Genomic DNA, 17,218 nt, shown 5'->3' with positions numbered 1-17,218 from the left:
CTTACATTATCTAACATTTTCTCTCGCGTAACGGCACGCTCAAATAAAATGCACATTGCATATTCATTACTGCTGGGCGCAAATATACTGATTACTAGATTATCCTGAAGATTCAATTTTATGAAGGTCATAATTCACGGTAAAAATACATGACAATTTTTTTCGTCTCGAACGTACAGGAAGATGAACCAAAGACTATTAATTATTACAATATCAATATTTACTTCTTAAATTAAAGTTTGAAGAACTGAACAAACCTTGGAAAGCCAAAAGACCAAAGGTCGTGTTAGCACCAAAATATTGTAACTACCATGACTAGGCTATTAGAAAAGCTGCCATATTCACGCTATTGAAAGACAAAAATCGTAAGACAAGTAAAAACGTTGGGAATGAAACCGCAAATCTATGAGTGCTTAACACCTTGCAGTACTGGACTATCGTGCTGGGGAAAACGACATTTAAACATTTAAGAGTTGCCAAATTCCATCCGATAAAATGATTACAATTAAGGCGAGTTATGAGTATCTAACAACAATATTTTCAAATAATATAGATTTGATTGCGAATAGAATTCTCTGAAAAACTGGAGGGAAAATCCCTTCAGAAGTCCCGGAAAATTCTGATTTCATTAAATGAAATTTTGCAACGTCTGAAGGCTCATACGGCGTTTTTCTGTGGCACGGAATTAGAGCTCCTATACCCTATCATTCTGGGATGAGTGTTCGTACGGGCTGAGACTGCGAGAGCTATTCTGCCGTGCTAAAGAAGAACGCCGTATGAACCTTCAGACGTTGCCATATTTCATTCAATTAAACCTTAATTTACTGGGAAAATCTTAAATTATTTTCTTCAATTTTTTCAGACGATTTTGTTCGCGAATTCGTCTAAAACGTCTGAACATTTGTTTGACAAATACGCATAATCGTTCTTAAAAATACGCTTTTTATCCGGGGTGATTTGGCAACTCTCGAATGTTCGTACGGCGTTCTTCCTTAGCACGGCAGTATTATGTTCTAATTACCAACGTGTTCGTTATAAATTTTCGCGCTACTTAGCTCCGCGTGCTGGCAGGGTCGGTAGGAGCGCACATAGCAATTACCGGGAAATTAATAACAATTTAAAACGCAAGCTGAGAACGCGCGGAGTGTTAAAAATACATATTGAGGATGGGAGGGGTGGAGGCGCGAATGAATAAGTCACGACCTGTAACTGAGAAGCAACCGTTATGCCTAAATTGAGAATAAATCTTATTTTTCAGTGCACCGTTGTCATTGTGAGAAGGTGCTTAAAACTTTCTCTTGTCTTTTTTATTGCGTGAACGTTCCTGAATGATTTCAAATTTATGATCGTGAGAGAAACAAGTAATTTTGGAACAGATGTACCTACGTCTATTTTAAATATAACATTACCAGAAACTCGAACATTCGGTTTTTTGAGATAAATTTATCTTAAAAAGGACTTCTATTATATTTTGCCTAAATTATATATGCAAGAAAACGCCAAAAATTTGATACATTTTTAAAAACAAAGCATTCAGTTTAAAAACCTGACACTTTCAAAATTACACTTATGGAGTGTACTGTAGTATATTAATCATTTGTCATCTAGTCCTAGAAACAAACTTATACTTCTCTTGTCGATTGATATTATTTTTCATTCAATAATAGTAGTGGATGGGAGTGGAGGAAGAACAATGGTTTGCTTGACGTATCAACGCGAGAAAAATGTAAATGGAGGTATTTCTGCCAAACGGAACTATGTGCACTATAACGTGAGCCCTGTTATGCATATATTCTTATGGGTCTCAGGGCTCATTTCTTAATTCACATAGTTCCGTTTGGCAGAAGTACGTCCAAATATAAACTCGTCAGTCGATAAAATCCCGTCTCTTCACGTGTGTTTTGGCGGGTTGGTGTCAGTCATGTTCAATATTGTGCAGCATCCTAATGGGCAAGGGTTGGATGCAACGACTTCTCCAACGAAACGTTCACTTGTTCACCTATGGCCGTAGTATTGCTTTGAAGCGGGAAACTTAAAAAAATGCATATTTCATACGCAGATTGTAAAGTTAGGAGTATATTTGAGACTTTCCCGATGCGCCCATTGTGATTTCTGAGCCATTTTCTACACGAAACAACTCTTACGTATTTCTATCAAATGCAACTATGTGCAGTATGACGTGAGCCCTGTTATGCACTGAAAAAAAAAGATCGATAGAATTTCCTTCACGCTGTATTTCATACAGCGTGAAGGAATGGTAAATTCTACCGATTTGTGTGCGTGTATTTTTATGGGTCTCAGGGCTAATGTCTTATTGCACACGGTTCCGTTCGATAGAAATACGTCCCATTTTGCTCCAGCTGAAGTGTGCAACAGGCCCATTAAACTTTGGCCTCAGTCGATTACCCTGCTGAGATGGTTAATCCGGGGTTTCTAAAATGGACGTATCTCTGGCAAACGGAACTATAGACGAGTGGAAAAGATGGGGTGTGCTCCAGACAGCTGCATAAGAAACAATGTTAAAATGGGCGTGAATCCCTTTGGAGAAATTGGAGAAAGGCGGGCTTTGCGTTCTGTCAAACGGAACTATGTGCCGACTGTATGCGGCATTCATGAGCCATGGGCATGTGACAAAAGCGTTGTGGACAGGGCTCATGAGTTAAAGACTCGGGTCGACTTCTCCGAGGTCGCCGCCGACGTCACTGGCGCTTTATAATTCCCATTCATTCTTACGGCCCTCGACTATCGAGTCACCCGAAGCTCATCATCCACCACGTAGGTAGGTCAACAGCCGAAATTATGGTGATGAATGTTGCTCCCTTGTAATTTTCCACGAGGAACTGTTGATTACCCGAAATTAAAAACTTCCACCTGTCGCCATGAGGCCAGTGGAGGGTTTCTTGTCTCTGGGTTGAAGATTCGGAAAAATCGAAGGACGACACCCACCGAAAGTCGATCTTGCAACATGAGCAAACAATGGCGTTCGTTTTTACGCTCTAGTCACCGCGGGAGCTGGCGTTCATAGCATTATCTCTCCGAATTTGTTATGCTTCGCTCCAAAAGAGAATCCGATTTTCGCGTCCCGAGTTGGGAGCCCTTCGCTCCACGAGTGACGCTTCTTCCGGATTCGACTGCCACGCAATTTTAAGTCACGCTTTAGAGATGCGCCACCTGACTTCGCCGGCATATGCTCGCGTTCGCAACCAAGGATTTGTGAAATTGGCAGCAGCGGCGATTGCAGAATCGATCTGTGGCATGGCCTGCTTTGCGATACATCGATTGATCTGCCATTTAAACCTAAAGAAAAGGATCGATAAACAGGGTGTTCGCAACTAACGCCTTAATAATCGAGTATTTCCGACAGCTTCGAATGGGGACTTATCGATACATCGCAAAGCACGCCACGCCACTGGAATCGACATCTAATAACCTCGGCATTTAGGCAATTTCATATATTAATGTTTTTATAAACTATTTAGATTTAAATAGCTAGTATATCTGGATTAATCGAAATTAAAATCATGGGGATAATGTGTATAATGGAATCATTTTTGTTCTTTGAGTTGAAGTTTCTAATTCTAATTAATAAAGTTTGATTTGAACAACACCATATTTAATTTTAGTTTTGAAGTATAACCAAGGTGATGTAATGATCGTTTTTTATTAATTTACTTAGGACCTTTCAGCATTTCGCCATCTTCAGAGTACAGTCTTTGAGTCAGAGTTTGAGGTAATATTGACTCTCTCGTAATTAAGACTATTTGTATAATGTGCCTTGATGTGTGTTATTAAGTTTAGGACGAAAGTGTAATAACTGTGATATATTTATGTATTAATGACTGTACTCTGAAGATAGCGAAATGCTGAAAGGTCCTAAGTAAATTAATAAAAACGATCATTACATCACCTTGGTTATACTTCAAAACTAAAATTTCTAATTCTTATAATTGATTTTTTAAAGATTCCGCGAGTTGCAATATAAAACATAAACATTCTATACGAATTGCGTAGAATGTGAGGTTTTCCCCTTGCCCCCCAAGAACCCTGCTTTCATTTATCTATATTATGCCAAGTTTTTGGTTTAGGATGATTCTTCAGACTCATGCATAAAGGCTATCGTTCTGTATTTCGCGAAAAATTCAAAATCTAACGAGATTGTTGCTTAAATCCATGTGTTGTATATCGCACGCCAGTTTAGCCAGACCAAAAACCGTCCGAATCACTTTAAGAACCGTTAAGGCGCTAAAATGTCATTGACTGTGTTTTCTTTGTTCCTCTTTCTTTCCGTAAAAGTCGAAGTCTGAATCAATAATGACAAACTTTAAACATTGGCTGAGCCCTGCATAAAATTGAAAGGCAAAATTGTTAAAAGTTTTTGTTGAAAATATTAATTATGAGAAGAAATTCGGCAACTTCCGATGTAGGTAGGCCGATGCTGGTTGGATCCGTCGATATTCAATACGACTTGCAGTCGCCAGTCAATACGATGCGATGTCTGCAACGCAAACCAACGGGTGCTCCATATTTTACCAACTATGCGATTTTATCTACCACTTTCTATCTACAGTATTCAAACATCGAAATATTCCGCGACACGCAGAACCGAACCATCCCAAGTATACAGTCGATGAAAGGGAGAGTCACGTTCAAGAGGATAGCACGGCAGTGATGCCGAATTGTGGCTGCTTCTGCGCAACGCATGGCATTCGGAAATTTGCTAATTATTCTGCAGATCATGTAAAAATGCGAATGATCTGCAGAAACTTGATGAAAAATGCAAATCATTGGTCCGTGTATTCTTGTGCGATTAGATTTACAAAAATAGTCGTGCCTACTAGACTATATTCGGGACTGCGGGCTACATTGCGGATCTTTTTAAAATGCGGACTATTTGGTGTGATACACGCAAGAGATACAGGGAAATTAGATCGCCGTGGGTAAAATCACACTAAAGGGATTGCGGACTACACTGCGGATCTTTTTAAAATGCGGTCTACTGGATGTGATGGTGTGATGCACGAAAGAGATATAGGGAAATTAGATTGCCGTGGGTAAAATTATACGAAAATCACAATCAGCATGAGGACACAAAAAAGGTCTGAAATTCACTCTTCAGCATAAAATTTGCGTAATTAGTCTTGTGGGCAGTTTTTCTTTGTCACAGATGACCAGTTTCGTCCAAATTGAAACTTATAAACAATCCGAACCTGAATGAACAAACAATCTTGCAAAAATTGTTTTACGTAAGATTCCAATCGGCAATCGTCTTTACCCGGTACAAAAGTCTTTGGACTCGTTAAATTTGGGCTTATCTGGGATTTTGGCTCCAAAAATACTCAACAAGTCTCCACGTAATCTACTCACCTGGTACTCTCAGAATGTAAATAAGCAACTCAAAGTTTAGTGACCTGTTGTGATGAAGTTAAAAATTAGAGGACGGAGCTCTTACATGCCTCAGGGATGTTGGACCAAAGTACTTTCTCTTTTACTTGATCGCGCGTGGACGGTGTACACCTCAGAACACGGTCAGTGTGACAATAATCATCACGGCAGGCGTAGTATAGGCAATCTGCACGTCGGGACGTAAGTGCAAAGCTGTGTAACGTTGGAAGTATCAGTGCGATGTTGAAGGCGCTATATCGGGTGCCCGCGGGCGCGCCTTTTGTTGCCCGCGATAATGCAAATTTGTAGCGTCAGTGAACCAAAATTACGAGTCTTTGAACTTGTTGTAATCGGGCTTGTCCGGGAATTTGGCTCCAAATAAACTCAATAAATCACCACGTAATCTACTCACTTAGTCCTCTCAGAATATTAAATAAAAAGACACAAGGTTCAGTGATCCCTTGCGCGTATAGTGACCCATTTTTCAGACTAATACAATACAATGAAATACGGACCAAGTTAAGCAGAAAGAAACCAATCCACATCAGCTATTGCCAAATCTAATTAGGCAATTTAATTTCCCCCAGGAAAACAGTTGTTGTGGTTATTTGTGCAAATCGCAGTGAATTACCTACATAGTAAGAAGCAAAGTCCTTAAACTTTTCAAAGGAATCCGCCCAAACTTTCTCTCGTAAAAAATTAAATTACTAGTTAAATTTGGCAATAACTGGTGTGGCTTGGTTCCTTTCTGCTAAACGCGGTCCATATAATGACTATATGACTTGAAAAATTTTCTGCGAATCTTTCAGGGGATCTTCCGGAAGTTCCAAACGGCAGCGCTGTAAGCAGGACGCACGGCAAAGTCCTTAAAATTTTCAAAGGAATCCGCCCAAACTTTCTCTCGTAAAAAATTAAATTGCTAGTTAATTTTGGCAATAACTGATGGTTCCTTTTTGCTAAACGCGGTCCATATAATGACTATATGACTTGAAAAATTTTCTGCGGATCTTTCAGGGGACCTTCCGGAAGTTTCGAACGGCAGCGCTGGGAGCAGGACGCACGGCGACTCTGAGTTTAGTAACTTTGAGCGTAAGTATTTTTGCGAAGAATATATTCATAAGCACACACGCGGTTACTCACACACCGGTAATCCGGCGCCTCAAAGTCAAACTAGATGAAGTTATCGTCGAGGCCCGGGTCATTACTATTCCGGGCCAGATCCGCAAGTGACCTCCCGGCCCCCACCTTCCCCCGGTCCCCCCCCCCCCGGCCCCTAAATCTTACCTCGGCGGCTCCATACTTCCCCCATAAATCCCCGCGGCGCGACACGTGACAAACCCAAACAGAATCCTGAATTTCCACATTCTTCCACCCCCGCACTCGCAACTCACGCCCCCGCACAATGGAGCCAGTCAATGGGAGAACTTGGACTAGAGTACCTAAATAGAAAGAGTCGGTAATAAATGTCGGTAGTTTTGTGGCTACTAAAGTGTTCATACATCCTACGTAATCCAGACCCTGAGATACATAAAATTATAGTCAAACTTTCTAGGGAAAATGAAATTGACATCTATAAGGGGAAAAAAATAGCCACTCAATGAGTGACTAGTTTTATCCCTTACTAAACTTTCTTTCCAACTTCAAAATACCTAGCATATCCCTTTGAATGTTCTCCAAGACCCAGTCTAACTATGGTAAAGGAAGTTGCCCTGAGAGGTCTTAGGATGTGAAAATGGTGTTGGTCTTCTGGATTCTACCCTGCTTTTTTCTTCAAAACAACCACCACCAGTATTCCTAACCCAACCCCCCCCCCCCCAAAAAAAAAAAATCCTACTCTTAAAAAATTATAACAAATGTCTTTAGATAGCTTCAGGCTCCTCTACTGGAGTAAAAGCCACTAAGTTAACAAGAAGAAGAAGAAGAGTTTTGAGGTTGAGTCGTGGAGCTTTTATGGCCCGAAAGGGCAACCGACCTATGAATTCGGATTATCCTTAATTTGACAAAACAAACATAAAAATTTTCAGTCTTTGTGAAAAAATTTCATGTCCAAATTCTTCGGACGTCTCGTTCCACTGCGCCTCGCCCGCCCGGGGGCGGAATGTATATATCTTCCCGGCGCAGCGGAACCAATTTACTTCATATTTGCGCGACTCACTTTGACATTTATCCCTGCTTTTATTAAGGTCTTTTGTTGCGGGCCTTTGATTGTTGACCCGGTGACAGGCGGATGTTTCGGGAATTCTTTCTCTCGGCCAAGCAAGCCGGATTCTTCTCGAGGCAAAGCAGCGAGAATCGTAGCTACGTGAGCAAAGTTTTCTGCACTTTCTGACCTGGAAAAGGAACGCGGACCGCGCGCGACGCGGCGGAATTCTCCTCTCTTATTTCGGGAAAGATATTTGAGTAAAAGCTCTCCAGGTGCTTTTTCTAAGATATTTCGGTGATGGAGACGGGATGATACTCGTGGAGCGAGTCAATGAAGACGTATTTGATTTTGAAGCATGCTCTCCATTTAGCCGTCAGCGAAATTCCTCATGACAAAGCAAAATGAAGCCGTAACTGTTGCCAAACGGGTGGGAATTAAGTGCGCGATTTTTTTGGGAAATTAACCCCTGTATGAAAGATTTAGATATCAGGAGTGACACAGGTTGCAATTGGACGTATTTCTGCCGAACGGAACTATGTGCATTATGACGTAAGCCCTGTTACGCATAAATTCTTATGGGTCTCAGGGCTCATATCTTGATGCACATACTTTCGTTTGACAGAAATGCGTTCAATTAATTGAGGCGTTGGGTGCAGAAAGGGCATTCATTAGTTGCGATGTTTTGGAATCTCCACTGCTGATTTACATTTTAGAGAGCAAACTATGGGGTAAATTTTCTTGAATTTTTCGGTTTCAGCATCGTAAAGTCATACCAAAAATTCTGTATTAGTAACAACGAATTCCATACATTATCTTTAATTATAATGGATGAAAAGTCAGTGGAAATTTCGAGACACCACCACCAAGTAATGCCCTTTCTGCACGCAGCACTTCAATTGCGATTACGTGCGTTAAATGAATCGCAACTGCATTAGAGTGCTGTGTACGTTGTCTACTTATTGATTGAAGGGGCTAACATTCTGGTTGTTGAAGGAAAAATGGGTAATGACCCAAATATGTATCTCAACTGCCCCTGCTGTCAATTTTTAGCACGGAGGATGTTATGTGAACTGTAAAGGAAGTTGAAAAAAACATTTGGCATCACACATTTTTTTAGCATCCTAATTTTTTTCGGAGCAGTGAATAGTTTGGGCAGTGAGAGGAAGGTTCATATCAATGTTAAATTGAAAACTATGAGACATCTCTTCACCAGTCTAGCAGAGTCACTCGCCCGTGTTTAAATCAAATATATTGAGAGGGTGGAGGATTGTGTCCAGACGAGGAATCATGACCATTTAGAGATATCGTTAAACGATACTCTTTCAGGTTAAATGAAATTTGCAGGCTTCCGTTTCAAAGCGCGTCCAACTCCCAAGTGGCTTTGATAATTCGTCACCTTCCAGGCAAAGTATCACAAGCGCCATGCGACGTTTAAAAATTTCCGCCGCCATTTTATTTTTTTACAGAGAAATTGTTCAACGAAGCTGTCCGAAAATTCCACAGAATTTTCTTTGTGCTGCCGATAAAATTTAGTGAAATTTCCAAACAGATTCAACCAAAATTTCTCAGTAAAGAAATAAAATGGCGGCGGAAATTTTTAAACGTCGCATGGCGCTTGTGATACTTTGCCTGGAAGGTGACGAATTAACGATGGTCAAAATATCCCGGATCATTAAATTCGGAGCATCTACTGATAACTAAAGTGAATGTCTATCGGAAACGAGCCTTTACATCAAGACATCATAAGAATTTTGCTTAAAAATACTTTTTTCCAGCTAAGCAAAAGGCAGCACCATAACGTTTTGTGACCAATCAAGTAAGCAGATTGTAACAGGAACAGATATCTCGTCTTCCATAAAATAAAAAAGGTCATTTTTACATACTCGAAGATTTAATCGGTCGATTTATAATCACCCGAACTATTTCTGCGATTCTTTTTGATGATAATTGAATTTTTACGAAGAACGGGAGATCCGCTGTACAAAATTTCCCGTTCCGATCATATTAAGTCCATTTTCTCAATAACTGCATTTTTGCACTTACTGCAGCTCAACTAGAGTACCTATATTTAGAGGGTATGGCCAGTGGTGTCACCACCTCTGATTGGCTCAGCCATCTTAGGCTGAATGGAGCCCATAAGACCCAAAAATGGCGGACGCCATAAATTAATGTAATGCAAAATGACTCAAAAAGTAGTTTTTTTTGCTTATCGTAACGAGAAATTCACCCAAATGCACCATTGCGACTTCTTTGCATATTTTTAAGGCTAATCGTGTACAATTTTTGAAAAAAAATTATCTTAGATGTAGTACGGTTGGCAGCAAGTGCGGTTGGTGAAAACCGTCAAAAGCTGGCAATGACCCCCCTCCCATCCACAAAAACCAAAACAAAGCACCGCCATTTTTGGGTCCTAAGCCTCTCCATGGAGCCCAGTGGCCACACTCTCTCAACATAGGTACTCTAAGCTCAACAGCAGAGCTAAAATACGTTTCTGTGCGGCTTGTCTCTTTTTCGAAAAAATTAAAACTAGATTTGAGTCCTTTCGGTTCCACATATTGATTATTGTTTCCTACCAGGCAGGTGTCACTATTATATTTCTGATCAAGACCGCACCTTATCGTTTTCGACTTTCATGAGGGTTCTCTCTAATACCGACCGTGCACGGTGTGACACCTTGCAACTCCGAACCCCTCGACAGCGATATCCACCCTGCCGTGATAGCGAAGAGAGCAGCAAGCGCCTTTCTGTATGAGCCGTGATTAGCACACGCTTTTACGTGTCTCGAGGTTCATCCTAGCATGCACTTACCGCTCTCTTCGCTATCACGGCAGAACCCGCCTCTCGGAGGAGGCCATTGAAACGGAATCGACAAGTAGCGCGAAGAAGTACGAACCAAACTTTAGGTAATTATTTAGAAGGTGTAAGTCTCGAGCGATGCCAAACCATCGTGATAAAAGCGGAATTCCTCGAGCTACCATCGCACGAAATACGAGTTAATCCGCACGGTCGGGCAGCCGCGGGCCCCGAACACGCACCACATGCTAATTCCCGCGCGGAAATTTTTCGCGGGCGTCTAACCTCGAACTCGAATTATTGCGCTGCGGGCAAGTTCGAGGGAGAGTGGCTCTAATTAAAACAAAGTTTGGCTTCCGCTCGCGGAACGCTGTTTCCAGCTTCCGATGTCGATTGCTTGTAAACTATAAGTAAATTTGAGGGGATTTGGCAATGGGACTTGGTTTCCTGTGAGTTCTTGGCGTGGAAGAGGGGCCTCAGCGCACTGTCGCTATCTCAAAGGAATCTTGTGATATTGTTGGTTGATATAGATTATAAAATAATACCTGGAGAACCGCAATGCAAACGCGACACTCATTACAGAGGCCCTTACTCACTGGAAAAAAAATACACATTGGATCTAGAGTCCAGACTCTTGAAAACATCGACAAGAAAAAATACGCTTGATTCAACCAGATTTAAGCTTAAATCAAGAACCAAGCCTCTTAATTTGAGCAGATTTCCTTTTGATTTAAGCTTAAGTCTGATTGAATCAAGAGTATTTTTTCGTGTCAATGTTTTCAAGAGTCTTGACTCTAAATCCAATGTGTTTTTTTTCCAAAGCTCGAGTGTTTAAATAATAATAATTCATATTCTTATTTTTATATAATTTACACGTCGATGATAGGAGTATACGAATACGCATTCCCATTGCAACATTTCAAAACTTTAACACACAAACAACAAATATTTTACTGAACGTTCTGTAACAAAAATACACACAAAAGCCAAAATAATTCAACTAAAAAACACAAGGAAACAAGTATCAAAAACTAAAAAACTGCAAAACTTAAAGCCTAGGACGTTTTGGTGTGGTTTCGACCTCTTTCTCAACCAGGATACAAAAATATACAAAAAATTGTATAGATCAAAATACATAGACCCCCATTTTGAAATAATTTTGATTCTTATACTTTTCTAATATATTTTTGTTTCCTGGCCGAGAATGGGGTTAAAACCACCCCAAAACGCCCCAGGCTTTGGGTTTTTATGGCTGTTTTATTTATTTAAGAGATAATTTTTAACGTCTTACCTCACGTCGCCTTTTTCGAGCATGACCTCTTCGAATAACACCCTGACCCGTTCTCTGCTCCTGGAAATAAAGAACACAGAAAATTAAGAAATTCTTGGCATAAACTCGTTTCTATCCGACTAAAATAACAGAGGCCTTCATCAAAGGCTTAGGGGTGCAAACTGTCGTTGATTGTGCGATCGAATATTCCCCAGACCCCCATGTTTTCTTGTTGAAATTTTTTCCTGTTATTTCTTTTCCGGAGAAAAGATTTTCTTTTCCATTGAAAACTAAAATTTTCTTTCAGTTGAAAAAAATTCCTCTTCGAAAGAAAAGGTAATTCCTTTCTTCGGAAAAGGAAAACCGCTGTAGTGCGCGATTAGACTCACGTAGAGTATTATGTCTCTTGGGACCGGGTAACTCAAAATTCCGGTAACGAGTGTGAAATTAAAACGTTAATGTCTTAATTAGGAGTTGATCTCAGTAATTTTTGATGCAAGAATCGTGTTTTACGTAAAATTCTGGTTAAGAAACATGTCTGGTTAAGAATGCTTAAATTCGCACCTGGTCTAGTTGTCCATTTTAATGGCACATTCGAGCGATAAAAAAAGCGTCCACTTTCTATCCCGAAAAGTATGACTCGAGAGGGAAGGAACATGAACCGTATAATCTGTGTGGAACTTCTGAATTTTTAACAATTCAATCTGTGCGCCTAATGTGAAATGACCATTAAAAGCCGATTGGACATACCAATAACTTATCAATTCCGGTCCGCGATTCTACTTCACCCTCGTGTATGTCCCCAGCAAAGCTGCCAGATTTTTCCACTAAAAAAAGGGCGAATTCAAGCTTTTGATACAGGGATTCTCATCGAAATATCTCGCAGGATTTTGTCAACGCAAACTATCGAAAGAACTTTTTCTCAAAGGTATAGCAGCTTTAGATGCATAAATTGAAACTTCCCGCTCATTAAAAAACAATTATCTTCTCGAGTTAAATCGCACCCTAACGTTACTGTAACAGTCTCCTCGGTATAAATATATGGAAACCTTGGCGCTTTGGCTCAGCTGTAGAACGTTGTTCACACTTTGCGCACAACAGGGTGTCAAACTTCGCACTTCAATTCTTAATCACCGCAACATAAAAAAGTTACCATTAGGCCAAGATAGTAACGTTAGTAACGTAACCTAACTCCAAAGTTAGTATATAGAAGTTATTTTCGCTGCGGGGATCTTGCTTTACGCGTTTTGAAGTTGAAATATCCATCAGAATGCTTTTTGTACCTTTGCATCAATCGAGTAATTCTTTGGCCATGAGTCATCATTACGCGATTCTGAGCTTTGACTTTTGAGACTAACTTTTAAATTGCGAGAAAAATAGTAGTGCGGGGTCACTAAAGCTTTTGCCTCTGGGTCCATGCATTCTAGGATTAGGGCAAACGTGCAGTGGCCGTTTGCCCTTAAAATGGAGCATAAACAATAGCATTCTCTTCGGTGGACTTGGCACTCGTCATTAAATAACTGAAATGGAAAATTCGCTCGCAAATTTATAACTTTATCTAAAAGTGCTTAAGGAGCTGCTTTTGCAGTATTCTTTATAATTTATTTCTGATATAGAAAATAGTATGAAGTTAGATTTAAAAGTAAGGCAATTTACCGTCTGGTGTCGTCATCTGGCGGAATTTCCCATTTAAACATACGTATTTTAGTTAATTAGATCTTTTTGTCAGATTTTCTCCGATGATTGTTCAATTGATGCATCTTTGTGTTCAGTTCATGTGAGAGCTTCCACTTTAACATAAAGCTCATCAAATTTCAGACATCAGATTGCCTATGGGAAAATGCGTCACACCTTACAGAGGCAATTTATCACGTTTGCAACACTGTTTTCCTCCATTTAGTTTAACTAAAAATCTCGATTTCAGGTAAGGAAAGCCTTACCACGAATCGACTTTTTAACATACATTGAAATGAAGGCAAAACAGTGCCGCCAACTTTAAAGGATCCTCGCCTTTCTGGCGCAAGGGCGTAACTAGATTTCTAAGTGAGCCCTGTTCTCCGTTTAACTCTTTGCTTTTCGAGGCTCATGTGAAACTGAAGATAAGCCCTTACGTCAGAGGAGCGACGAATTGACTTGTGACTAGGAACGGGAGGACGGGAGACGCTTCAACACTGTCTACCAGCGCACAGTGGATCGAGTCAATAGGAGAGGACGGACAACATTTGGAAACTTTAAACGCTTATACCTCCGTTCGAAGCCGTGTGTCCACTCGTCAAAATTGCCTCAAAATGGAAGCTCAAAGTGAATCGATAAATACGACCTGTTCTATTTTGAGTTGCAACACTCATCAAGCGCATCATGTCCCGACTTTGAGCCACTTATCGTTGAAATGGATTCACTATGATCTTCAATTTGGACGCCATTTTGACGAGTGGAGACAGCGCTATGCAAAACTTTGAGATTCTAAAATAGGTTCAATTGGTTTTCTCGTGAATTTTCTGACTGGAAGCACCCCTTAAAATTTAAAATGTGACGAATTCAACATCAAAATTTGCAGTTTTAGTTAAAAAAACTTCATGTCCCACCTCACTATTGGAGATGTTGCATGTGTAAGGAATTTGCGATTTGATTGTTGATTCTTACACTGAAAATAACGTTTCCTAAATTCAAGGCGACGCCGTGTTGACCTAAGAAAATTGGATACTTGAAAAAAGTGGACAAGAAACGAAGTCTTGAATGAAGAAAACGGTATTGCCTTGGTCGAAGAAAACGCGATTTCTTGAACCAAAACTCCTGTTACATTGAAGCACGAAAACGTTTCCTTCAAATTAGGAAACACCGCCGCGCGAAGAGTTTCCTAAAAGTAAGTTAAGTGTTGTGTTGTTTTCAGGAAACGTTTCCTCAAAAAAAAAAAAAAGGAAACTGTACCTGCAAGCGTTTCCTTAAAATTAGGAAACGGCCGGTCCCGCCGCGTCGCCGCCTTGAGAATCGGCTCCCCGCCTAGTGTCCCTATCCATGCCCGTTGAAGCGCATACCCCTATTGTTGGTACTGCCGGGGGTGACTTCCTTCACGTAGTTGACGCGCTTCGCGCTCCCTCTGGTATCCTGATGAAGAACTCCGTTTCGCCCTGGCTGAGATTTGATCCTGTAACCTTCGACATTGTCCCGGGAAGAGTGAAATTCCGACACCGTAGTCCACTCGGCCATCCTACCCTCGCGAGCGATGAGGAGTTATTTTCCTATGTTAAACCTATTCGCATCTATCTCTTTGGCTACGCAGATGCCCACCTGCTACCGTTCAATAGCACTTGGGTTTATCTAGCAAATACTACCTCAATTATCATTTAAATATATTAAATATCCACATATTTCCCTTTTCTTTCTGTTTATCAGCTGGTTCTCAGATACTATTTACTTAAAGACCGTGGGCTATCGCCGCCATAACTTAACCAACGTATTCCCTTTTCTTTTTCATTCGGAGATAGTATGATCATGGAGTAAATTATTTTTTTATTTAAGTCTGGTTAAAGGACAGATTTTCATACGTGCCTCTCAAAGGTAAATTATCACTCATTCGATTATCCAATCTGACGCCCATATCATTAAGGTTAATGCGTAAATCAAAGAGGCTCATGTGAGAACCGCTTCTGCTCATACTGAAAGTAAATATGATTTAAAATTCCAATAAAGTATAGACAAAATAATCTAAGATTATTTAATGCTGGCTATAAAATTGGCACATAAAAGATAAATGATCTTTATGGAGTTTTCAAAATGTACTCGGAATAGCGGTAAAGATGTGGTGATAAAGGCATGTATAGGTAATACTTTAATGAGTACATATCGGGCCGAGTCAAGCTTTCTGGGATTTGAAGACACTTATATGTAAAAATGTTCGAAGCTACGCGACCAGATTCAAAGAGTGTACTTGCAGTAAAATGTTGAAAAGCTTCACATTATTTATTTTTACCTACATTAACGGACGCACGCTTTTGTTTAGAAAATTTAAAGAAATTTTCGTCGAATCAGAAAATTCAACGAAAAATATTAAAGGAACTTTGGCTCTGATCCGTGCATTTCTATAAAGCATTCTGACATTTTGGACTGAAAACAATATTTTTGATAAGGCACAAAAATTGCGTTTTTTCAAAACCTCCACCTTTCCGACGCGTAAATCCCTTACGAACAAGAGATAAATTGATTAAATTTAAACATACTGAATTTGTTTGGAGTGGAGTGGATCTTACGAATAACGCCATCCAAGCGCTTCGGTCGGATTTCTGTAAAGGACCGTTCAAATAATATGCAACGCTCTAACGGAGAGAAATGGTCAAGGAGAGAGTTACGCCGTTTTGTTTTTACGTGTGAAAGAATAGGGACCTACGTCGCAAAAGTGTTACGAGGGAAGAAGTGAGTGGGGTTCCAAAAATTGGAAATTTAGCGTTACGTTTTTTATGAGCGTGATGTCACTCATGGGCGTAAGGGTGCATCGAAATTTTCACGTAGGTAAGCCGTAGAGAGCATGGTGGTATACGGACGGAAGGGCTCATCATCTCAAAGTGTAGATGCGCCCTTCCGCCAAAGGAGCGACGGTATATTTATTATTATTATTTATATTTATCATATATATATATTATATATTATATTATTTATATATATTATAATTATTATTTATAAGGCCCCTCTTGAGCAACTCGCCGGATACATGGTGGTGTACGGCACGTTGCATCCACCTCCTCAGTTGGCGTTTGGTAATTTTTTTGTTTCCTAATTTTAAGGAAATGGGTTTCTTCGATCAACATCACATAGATCCTTAAATTGAGGAAACAGGAAATGCTATGCCCGTTTCCTAATTTTAAGGAAACTGATCTCTTCAAACGACACTCCAAGGATTCTTCAATTCAGGAAACGGCTTTGCTTCTCTCCGTTTCCTAATTCTAAGGAAACAGGGTTCTTCGATCAACACCACATGGATCCTTAAATTTAGGACACAGAAGCGATTCCCTCGTTTCCTAATTTTAAGGAAACAGTTTTCCCGTTTCAAGTAATCGTTAGTCTGTTTCAAGAAAACGTATACGTGGTTCAAGAAAGCATGGTTTTCTTAACTCAACACAATTTTGTTACCTTGGATCGAGATAACTGTTGGCTTGTTCCAAGCTAACACCGTGTTGAAATTAGGAAACTTTTTAAGGATACATGTTTCCTTAAATTTAGGACAAGTTTATTTTCAGTGTACGTAAAAATTCGCGAGAAACACACTGGTGCCATTGGTTCTCTCTGAAATCAACTCCCAAGCTCAAAAAAAGCTCTCAAGTTGAGGCCAAAATGGAGGGGATATCCCACGCTATCCTGAGAGTCCACCTGTACATCAAGACAAACTCTCCGTGAAAAGATAGGGAGCAAATACATTGACAGGGCTGCCACTTTATTTGGGGACTCCAAGACTGAAAACACGGCAACCCTGCTAATGTATTTGCTCCCTATCTTTGCATGGAGAGTTTGTCTTGTTGTAGCGGTGGACTCTCAGGATAGCGTGGGATATTCCCTCCATTTTGGCCTCAACCTGAGAGCTTTTTCTGAGCTTGGGAGTTGATTTCAGAGAAAACCAGTGGCACCATCTTGTTACTTGC

The 17,218-nt window shown here is 40.2% G+C and overlaps 1 protein-coding gene across 5 annotated transcripts in view; it reads right to left on the bottom strand.

The window, feature by feature from the left end:
* Nucleotides 1-17,218, bottom strand: part of Sol1 — a 307,494-nt gene that overhangs the window by 37,405 nt on the left and 252,871 nt on the right. For all 5 annotated transcript variants that reach the window (XM_072299662.1, XM_072299661.1, XM_072299659.1 and 2 more), the window contains one exon: nt 11,610-11,669. In XM_072299662.1, coding sequence (XP_072155763.1) covers nt 11,610-11,669 — 60 coding nt within the window. The remainder of the gene's footprint in view (nt 1-11,609; nt 11,670-17,218) is intronic.

This window comes from Bemisia tabaci, chromosome 4 (assembly GCF_918797505.1).
Source record: "Bemisia tabaci chromosome 4, PGI_BMITA_v3".
NCBI lineage: Eukaryota > Metazoa > Arthropoda > Insecta > Hemiptera > Aleyrodidae > Bemisia > Bemisia tabaci.
This window is presented reverse-complemented; position numbering and strand designations above follow the sequence as displayed.